Raw genomic sequence first — 10,478 nt, 5'->3', positions numbered from 1 at the left:
TTTTTAAAATAATTTTATTTTTACTTTTGTACCGAAAATAAAATTATTTTAAAAAAGTGAGCAAACAGACCCCTAGCTTCTCAAACTCACAGTGGTAATGTTTGCTGACTTTTCTCTTTTCCTGAGGAATTCTGTAGCTCATCAAGAGATGTTTTTTAGGATTAACTCGGTGCCTAGTTTTTGGGCACTTATGTAATGGCATATATTTTTAATATTGCTTAATCAAAGTTATTCCACTTTCAAAAAAAAAAAAATCTATGACTAATTTTTTACTAGTATGAACTGCTAATAAATTCCGATTCTCATTTCTCGTATGACTCATCTGCTTATTTTATTGCCAACAAGAAGATTTTTTTCTCATATGACTCATCTGCTAATAAATTCTAATATTGACCTAATTAAGTTTAATGAGAGTTAATAGGATAATATATAAAAAAATTTAAGTTATGATCCTTAATACGTCAAATTATTCAGCCGTTTTCCCTCTTCTCCATTTAGAGAGAGAACACTTTATTCAAGAATATAGTGATTTGAGTGAGAAAGACAATAACTCGACGTGCTAGTTGTCTTAAATATTTCTACTGGAGATTAAGACTGCACCAACAGAAATAAATATTTATTCTAACTTATTTTCTTAATAATTTAGTGTTATAATTCTTGAAATGTAAAATACAGATTTAAAGTCTAACAATTCTTACATATCGCCTTCACACATAGTAACAAGGATCTGTTTTTAGAACAAATGTGAACTATCATTGATGATGATCATTTCTACTAGTTTTAAAATAAGTCAAACATTGATATGTAAAATTTGTCAACACTCCTTAAATATTATTAAGTCGTGGGTGTATAGAGTGGACATCGATTTGTACCGATCATCGTGTTCATTAGTATTATTAATTTGTGGGTCCATAGAGTGGACATGTGATTTGTATCGATCATCGTGTTCATTAGTGATGATACATTGCATTGCTCGATATTTTTTCAGCTGTATCTTCTTGGTGGACTCAGCAATCTGATAAGTAGTGACTAATAACTTGATTTGAAAGTGACTTTTCTGTGTCATAGAGCATTCCGTTGATAGAGGTATAAGCATGAGAAAGGTTCATGGGATTTATTACACACACAATTTAATGGTCTTACGTTGATAGCATGTCTTTTTCTAAAATTTATTTAGTATTTGGTTTTTATTGGAAATCTTGCCAATGGCCCATGTCCGTCAAAATTGCCTTTCTTTTTCACTAAAAAGTTATGCTTTATTTCTCCAAAAAAAAAAAAAAAACAAAACTTTATTAAGATAAATTTTGTGCTTCTCACCAAGCTCCACATGGCAAAAGAGTTTGCCCTGACAACTCCAAGAGCCAACCATCTTGTCTCCATTTCCAACTTATCGTCCACAAAAATAGTAATTGATACGTAAAAATGCTAAATAAGCACCGGTGCTTAGATACTGGTTTGTGAAACCAATAGAAATCACCGTATCAAATTATGTTCGTCCTTACTTTCCATATTATGGGTCCGAAAGTTGCCACAAAGAAATTAGATTTTCTTGGTGTTTAAACATTTGTCTTAAAAAGTTGACATGTTAAGTAAGATGATCCAATATTCTCATAAATTTATAGGAATAGTCTTTAATCAGGCACTTATAAAATATCTGATTGATCCACTTAGTAATTATGACCGTTGGATTGAAATTTAAACAGTATAGATGAAAAATTTATTTCTCAAAAGACCTCTCCTTTTCTCAAACACACGAGCACCCCTAAACTCACTTTCTCTCGACCTCCCTTGACCTTCATCGAACTCCATCGACCTCTTCCGTAGCCACCTCGCCGCCGATGACTTCCGACAGGCGGACGAGGCCGCGTCCCAACAACTCCCACAACCAAACCCACTTCTCTTTCCTCCTCCACCCTCACATTTCCTCTCTCCTCAAACACCACCACTTCCTCCTCTTTCTCCGCCGCCGTTGTGGGTCGTTGATTTTTCTTGATTTCCTCATCCAGGGTTCGTGATTTTGAGGGCATTTGTGCGAAAGATTTATGGGTTCTCTCTTGTAAAGTTGTTGCAAGCACTGTTTTGATCTGATTTCTTCTTCTGTGCAGTGAAAATTTGTGATTTTGCAAGTATTCTTTGTTGGGGGAAATTGATGTTGTAATCTAGTTGGGTGTCATGGTTTTTCTAATTATAGTTCTTCTCTGAGGACGTTGAGGACTTCCCACAACTAAAGGAAGTTTTTCGCTAACTGGGCATTGGGAAAAAGGAAAAAAAAAATTAATGTTTCATTCTCAAGGTTCTTCGAAACAAACTTGTAGTCTTCTTATAGTCACTTTATAGGGAGGGGATACGACATCTCAACGGATCTACAGCTCAAGTACTGCAAAGGAGAAGACTCCTCTAATTCGCGTTTGATCGAGATTGATGAAGACGATGGCCGCAAAATCATTTTGCCCGGTGGAATTACAATCTCAAATGTTTCCAAATCCATAAAAATACACATTGCCCGGTGGAATTACAATCTCGAATGTTTCTAAATCCATAAATATATAGACTTTACATATAAATATACATCAATTAGTTAAAATTATACATCTATCGTTTCAGTCTGACAAATAATAAGTACCGGATTAAAGAGCTTGTCTAAATTTATATTTATTTTCTATTTAAATAATACGATATTTGATATTATTTTATCCTTACACTTTCTTAAGAGATGGTACTCTTTTCAGAATCATAACTCTTGCATTGAATGAATGATGCTGCATGTTTAAACTTGTTGGATTCTGATGTCATAAAAGATAATTATGAGATTGAAAAATTATGACATGTTACCAATGCTTAGTATCATTGAAAATGTGAAACCAATCAGAATCACTATGTCAAATTAAATTGGTGCTTACTTTCCACATTACGGGGTCATAAAGTTGACAGACACAGATTTATATTTAATTTTAGTTTTTCAATTAGTGTTTAACTAATTATGATCAAACCGTGTAAAAAATTTAAAAACTAAATAGTTGACATATTATATTTGATTGGGTAAATGCTAAAAGTGATAGTGACCACAATTGGTGATTCATAACATTTCTCTTTAATTTATCATATAATTAGGTAACTTAGAGATTTTAAAATGAGCCGGGTTTGATGGGCCAACACGAGCACGGCACGTTAAAAAATGGACATGATACGACATAACATGATTATTAAATGGGCTTAGTATATTTTATTTATTAAATAAGTTGGACTTGACGTAATTTTTGGGTACAAGACACGCTAAGAGCACGAGCACGAGCACGTTAAAAGATAAGGGCCCAATTAATGAAGATACAGTATAAAATTAATTTTATTAATCTATTTTACTTGTCATAAAAATATTAGTTTTATTAAGAAGTTTTAATAAAATCAAAAATAATAATTAAGTTAATAAAATGAAAACTTAACCGATTCTTTCAAATAAAAACTAAATAGTTGTTAAAGAAAAGTAAATAGCTTTATTAGATTATTTGCTATTTGCGGTTGACAAATTGACAAAATAAGTACACATTAACCTACATATAATATTATCATATTTGATATATATGGAAGTTTATATGATTTGTTTGGCGCTTATTTCCTTATATTTGTTGTAAATATGTTATTTGACACGATAAAGGTACGTTAAAAGCACATAAAAGCATAAACACGGGTACGGACATAAACACGGCCTAAAAACGTTACGAGCACTCCTACACCAAGCTTGACGCCTTAACAATTAAGGAAAATAGTAGAAAATAGGTCAATATGAAAAGTTTAAGAAAGTATATAGGTCAATTTTTAGTTATAGAAATTAATAGGCTATAACTTGTTAAGTTATGGTTCATAACCAGATAAGTTATGGATAAATTTGTCAAGTTATGGTTCATAGTCAGACAAGTTATGGATAATTATGGACAATAACTTATCAAGTTATGGTTCATAATCAGACTAGTTATAGACAAAAATAATAATTTGGCCTATTTATTAATTTATGTAAACTATTGACCCATTAATTTTAATTCATCTCAAGTCTTGACCTATTTTTCTCTTTTTCTCAACAATTAAATGGGTTAGGCCCGTTTAAATTGAGCCCAAGTACAGTAAGAGCACGCTTGGGCCCAATTTAAACGGGTCATTTCTAGTTGACTCCTACTGATTACAAATTAACGGTAGAATATATTTGGCTCTTATTTCATTTTCCATATGAAGATTCCGTTATTGCCCATTTTCTTCAAACTGTGGATTCAATCTGATATTAAAATATGGGTCTTTAAATAAATTAATAATTAGTCTGGAGAAGAAATGCACGTTCTTCCCTTAAATTAATAGGAAAATATTTTTTGTGAAGCGACTTAAGAAATATGATCTTAGAGTTGAATAATTTTAAATTAATCACAGAACTCAAAAGAGTCCGAACACCAAAGAAAAACACAATTATCAAAATCCAAGTTGTGATATTTCAGCATTGTTATACAGAATCTCGAAGAATCATTAACTTTAGAATAAGAAATAGAAAAAAAAAAAAAAAAAAGGAAATGATGAGCATATAATATATTTTTTTTCACTTGAACTTTACGCAATTAATTAGTCATCTATAGCCCTCATTTTATTTGGTAGATGATAATCAATATGACAGCGAAGTGATTTGGTCATATCTCTGATATCTATTTAATAATGATATTAGACAAGTGGTAAAATATAATTATATATTTCTGTGTGCCTGCGTCTATATATATATATATATATATATGTGCGGTATACACCTTGACCATGAGGTAAAAGTACTATATATATGTGCCCTTTAATATTTTTGTTATTTCAAGATGTCTTTTAAGCATCTCGGATCTGACTTTTCCTTCAACAAATAAAGAGATTTCTTTTCACAATCTAGAGTGATAGGAGTTGCAATATCAGATCTCTGGGAATTATAAGCGATCAATGTCAACAGAAGAGTAAGAATTTACTCCTTTCTCTTCAACTTTTTTTTCCCTGTTTATAAGACTGTGTTAGGCATGAGCGTCTGCAACGCTCTCTAAAATTAAACGTATTTAATTATATTAAATTATGAGTTATTAATGTGTTTAATTTAATTTTTTTAATTAATTAAAAAACTTTAAATTATTTTTAATATTTATAATTTTATCTTAAATTTTTTTAAAAAAATACACTTAATTTTAATATATTATTTTTATTTTTTCTTTTATTTTCTTTTTCTTTTTCTCATCCCTTCCTTCCCGTGGCTGTGGCTGCCCAGACCACTCTCTCTCTTTCTTTCATTTGATTCTCTCACTCCTCTGGTTCTCCACGGCAACTCCCTCTCTCTCTTTCTTCCTTCACTGCCTGCCACCACTCCCTCTCTCCAGCTACCCCTCTCTCTCTCTCTCTCTCTCTCTCTTAAAGTCACTGCCGAAACAAGGAAGAGAAAAAAAAACAAAAATAAAATAAAAATGAGAGAAATAGAAAGAAACGAGCTTCAATCACTTCGGGGTAAAAATTTCTTAAAAAATCATACTTAAATTTGAGTTATTGACTTGAGAATTTGTAATTTTGATTGAATTTGAATAATTTTGAGTTATGGTTTGAATTTGAATAATTATTGTTAGAATTGAATTAAATTTGAGAATTTTTAGTTATTGGACTTGTTGAATTGATTAGAAACTAGTTTTGATGATTTCTGGAGAATTTATTTTGAAATTGAACTTGAATTGCAGATTTAGCATTTTTCTTATTTATATCAGTATTTTGCTAAAATTTCTTTAAAAACTTATTTTTTTAAGTCGAAATTCAATGAGAAACTAAACCAATGAGTTGGATTTCAATTTTAAAGAACCCTTAATTGAATTATAAAGTCGTTTGTGAAACTCGGATTTGAGCCAAGACACACTAATAGGAAACAATTAGACATAATTGAATTTAATTTATTTTAGGAATGAGTATTGTATCTTAAAACTTTGTTTTGTGACAATATTAGTTGAAAGATTAGATTAAAAGCTTTGAGGAAAGCGGAGGCTAGGATAACGAAAGACTAGCTTATGTTTGATATCTGAGAGGTAAGATATTATTGTCCATATGATCATATCCTTGATAGCCATGATTTAGATGATTTTTACCTATAAAAATGTTTTAAACACAAAACATGTTTAAAGAAAGAAATAATTTTAATGGAATTAGCATGAATAATGCTATTGAGTTTTCAATAATTTGAAAATGTGATTTTAAAGAGTTTTCTTTCTTAAAATGAGATATTTTAAGAAATGATAAAATGCATGATGAACACAGAGATCGGGATATGAGAATCGTATCCTTGGGGGCAGGTCCCAAAATCCGTACGGCCTACTTCTTACTCAGTGATGATATTATGGCTTTGCATATTTTCATTATTCAGATATTTTGCTACTATTACGTGAGTATTTCCTTTCTTTAAAGGATGACCGGTTCCGAGTGTATGTCTTTAGATTGTGAGTTCTTTAATTATTAAATTTTTATAGAATTATATCTTATTGGGCCTTCCACTCATTTTTATTCTGTTTTTAATGTTTTAAACCCCCCTCCAGAGTTAGCGGTTTAGATTTACAGCATGGCGAGTAGATGCTAATGGATTGAAGGCGCGAGATTCGAAGTGGTTAGTTTGTTTTGAATTTACAGTTTTTAATTCTGAGATGTACTGTATTTCTGTCGTTAAATTGTATTGGTCGACATTGTCTCAGAGTTGTACTATTTTCCTTGGATTTTATAGACTGTTTTAAATATTGTTTGTAAAAGAAAGACTCCGGAGTAATATATTTTAATATATATTTTGGTGTTTGTATATTTTATTTTATTTTCATGAATTTTCCTTAATTAATCTAGTTTAATTAAGTTAATTTTTTAAAATTATATCTCAATAATCACAGCCCTATCCTTGAGTCATGACAGAGTCAGTTCTGTTTCTTGTATTGCAAAGAAGATTATGAGTTTTATTGAGAGGAAATTGTGAGTTAATCATCATGAGAAGTATAAACTGATTTCTAATTTCACAATTGAAACTTTTACTTGACAGATATTTGATAAAAAAAAATCTCTACTTTTTGTCTCTTATTGTCTTCCTATCTGATTTCTAAAGATGAGTATTGAGTAGTGTATTAATCCTTACAATATCTAAGAAATCAAATGGAATCAAGATTTCAAACCTAAGAATTTTGGTTATTTCAGGCACATGCTTATTGTTTGGCATACAATGGAAGTAAAGTTCTTCAACGGTCTTATAACTTTGTATCTTTCATTATAATAAATAAACATGTTAAAAGTGCGTAATAAGATTCCCCCGCAAGACAAAATAAATAGATACGTCTGGAAATAAAGTTATGACACTTTCTTGTAAAGCTTAGTTAATTAGTTAGTTTTTTTTTTTTTTTTTTTTCCTTCCTTAATTTCAAGAACTTGTAACATACTAGCTCTGCGTATATTTCAGCACAAAAGAGCTCAGTTTCCTCCGTTTCGAGGAACAAATAATGGCTTGGACTTGGCCTATACTTGTAGTACTTGTTGTAGTTGCTTATGTTGTGCAAGCAAAGCCATGGAAAGCCAAGGGCGAGAAGAAGAAACTACCTCCCGGTCCAAAAGGATTTCCACTCTTCGGAAGCATGCACTTACTAGGGAAATTCCTACATCATGATTTGCATAAATTAGCCAAAAAATATGGTCCAATCATGCATATGAGATTAGGCCTTATTCCTACCATTATTGTTTCCTCCCCTGAAGCAGCAGAGCTTTTCCTTAAGACCCATGACCTTGTATTTGCGAGCAGACCGCATATTGAAGCTGCAAAGTATATGTTCTGGGAGTATAGGGACTTGGTCTTTGCTCCCTATGGATCTTATTGGCGTTACATGCGCAAGATGTGCACTCTAGAGTTGCTTAATAGTGTCAAAATAAGTTCTTTCAAAGCAATAAGGAAAGAAGAAATTGGCCAATTGATTGACACCATTCAGAAGGCTGCTCGTGAGCGTGTTTCTGTCGATCTCAGTGCAAAGGTGACAACCTTGAATGCAGATATGAGTTGTAGGATGGTGTTCGGGAAGAAGTATTTGGACAAGGAATTTGACGAGAGGGGTTTCAAGGTTGTTATCCAAGAGGCCATGCACTTGGCTGCAATTCCCAACTTGGGGGATTTCATTCCTTTCATTGCTCCACTTGACCTACAGGGCTACACCAAGCGCATGAAGGTTGTTGCAAAGGTGTTTGATGACTTCTTTGAGAAGATAATTGAAGATCATATTCTATCTAAGGATGAAGATAGTAAAACCAAAGACTTTGTTGATGTCATGTTAAGCCTCATGGAGTCTGCAGACTCGGAATACCGTATTGAACGGCCAAATATCAAAGCTGTAATGTTGGTATGATCTTTACCATTAAATGTTCTAAATATTTTCCTACATTTTTAGCATTATCTTTCCAAGTTAATCTAAATATATAAATGAAATTTTAATACATTTAAAATGTATTAATGTATGTGGCAAACAATGAATTTCCTCTTGCAGGACATGCTTGTGGCCTCAATGGATACTTCAGCATCTGCGATAGAGTGGGCAATATCAGAACTTATCAAACAGCCGAGAGTACTAATGAAAGTCCAAAAAGAACTCGAAACTGTGGTGGGCATGGAAAGAATGGTGGAAGAAACAGACTTAGAAATGTTAGAGTACTTGGACATGGTAGTAAAGGAAACCTTGAGGCTGCATCCAGTGGTACCATTGTTCCATCATGCAGCCATGGAAGAGTGCACAATCAATGGCTTTCACATACCCAAAAAATCAAGGGTCATCGTAAACGCTTGGGCAATCGGGAGAGACCCCAATGCTTGGAATGATCCAGAGAAGTTCATCCCAGAAAGGTTTTTGGGAAGTAGCATAGACCTCAAGGGAAGAGACTTCCAACTCATCCCATTTGGCGCTGGAAGGAGACATTGCCCTGGATTGCAGCTAGGCCTGATAGTGGTCAAGTTAGTGGTGGCACAACTTGTGCATTGTTTTGATTGGGAACTCCCAAATGGTGTCATTCCCACTGAGTTGGACATGACAGAAGAGTTTGGTTTGACGACTCCTAGAGCGAACCATCTTCTAGCCATTCCTACATATCGTCTTCATAAGTAGGGATATGGATTCATATGATGTCCTAATATGAACTTATTCAATGTCCTTTCTTGTTTTAGTTTTTCTTTTTTTTTTTTTTTTTTTTTTTTTTTTTTGTATAAATATTTTTTTTTTAATTTTTTTTTTTTTTTTTTTTTTTTTTTTTTTTTTTTTTTTTTTTTTTTTTTTCCTGAAACTTTCCTTTAGAAGCATACCAGGGGCGGCAAAGCAACAAGTACAAAATCAAACAGCATTAAAAATCCAACCAGCAGGGGAGGAAACGACCAAAAAAACTATGGGATTACAAACCCTAAACTGAGAGAATACTAGACAGAGAAAACAAGGAAAGCCTAAAAACTCCTAAACAACAAACAGGAGAACAAAACGGAGCAGGAAGATAAGAGACAAAAAAAACTAAAACTAAAGGCCCTGACATATAGCATTCTACTCTATATAATGGCGGAAAAGGTTAGCTGGTGTAACCGTTGCAGGGATCGACCCAAAAACTCTGTTGTGTCGTTATTCACCTCACTAGATTATGAGCCGCGAAGTTTACATTGTCACAATCTACTTTGATGTTCCGTAAAGACCAGGAGCAGTCATTTGATGAAGACGAATCGCTTTCACAGCCACTGAAGAATCACTTATTATAACTGCATACTTGAAACCCGTAAAGATCGCCATATACAACTCGAAACGAATAGCCTCATCTTCTGCCACGTGAGGTCTTGGAGTGATGATTCTTTTGGTAGAGGTGAAAATTACAATATTGATATGAATTAACTTTGATCCATTACTTCCTACGGAGGCATCAGTACTACCTTTGGTCCAAGACAGGAGGAGGAGGAGGAAGCCATTATGTTTTACTTTGATCTGTTGCGCTTGGGGCCGATAATATCTGCTTGTATTCTGAAGCCAGATCGGAAGCTGTGTCATGGACATGATGTATCATTTACTAATTCTGGAAAAAAAAAATGCTTATATGATTCACTGTTTTAGCTGAGGAGGCATGCTAACAGTTTTCTAGACTAGTTTTATGTTGATATAATTGGTTTTTAAGACTTGAGATGTAAGCGCTCTTATTAAGTGATCTCCAAAATACATACTGATGTAACCAACTAAACCATTTCATTTCTTCACTAATTCCATATGCATATATATATATATATATATATGTAATACACACACATATACACACCCACACACATATATACAAGGCTGGGTATGTTAGGCATTATTGTCAATTCTATTTCTTGTATTTCCAAGAGAATTGTTGCCTTTTTTTTCTCAGTTTGTGGTCAAGGTTCAGCAATAATCTTACATAAGCATTGGAGTCTAACTAAACCCGTGTTT

At 32.8% G+C, this 10,478-nt stretch overlaps 1 protein-coding gene across 1 annotated transcript; it reads left to right on the top strand.

Annotated features, from left to right (window-relative positions):
• Window positions 1–4,956: 4,956 nt before the first annotated feature.
• Window positions 4,957–9,146, top strand: LOC21403005 (cytochrome P450 CYP736A12). The gene is made up of 4 exons (XM_010101607.2): window positions 4,957–4,967; window positions 6,570–6,637; window positions 7,466–8,390; window positions 8,535–9,146. Exons 3-4 carry the CDS (start codon window positions 7,506–7,508, stop codon window positions 9,144–9,146), a joined length of 1,497 nt encoding a protein of 498 aa, XP_010099909.1. The 5' UTR covers window positions 4,957–4,967; window positions 6,570–6,637; window positions 7,466–7,505.
• The last annotated feature ends 1,332 nt before the right edge of the window (window positions 9,147–10,478 follow it).

The sequence above is a fragment of the Morus notabilis genome, unplaced genomic scaffold (assembly GCF_000414095.1).
Source record: "Morus notabilis unplaced genomic scaffold, ASM41409v2 Scaffold604, whole genome shotgun sequence".
Classification (NCBI taxonomy): domain Eukaryota; kingdom Viridiplantae; phylum Streptophyta; class Magnoliopsida; order Rosales; family Moraceae; genus Morus; species Morus notabilis.
The sequence above is the reverse complement of the archived record's forward strand: the minus strand, read 5'-3'. Positions and strand labels throughout refer to the sequence as shown.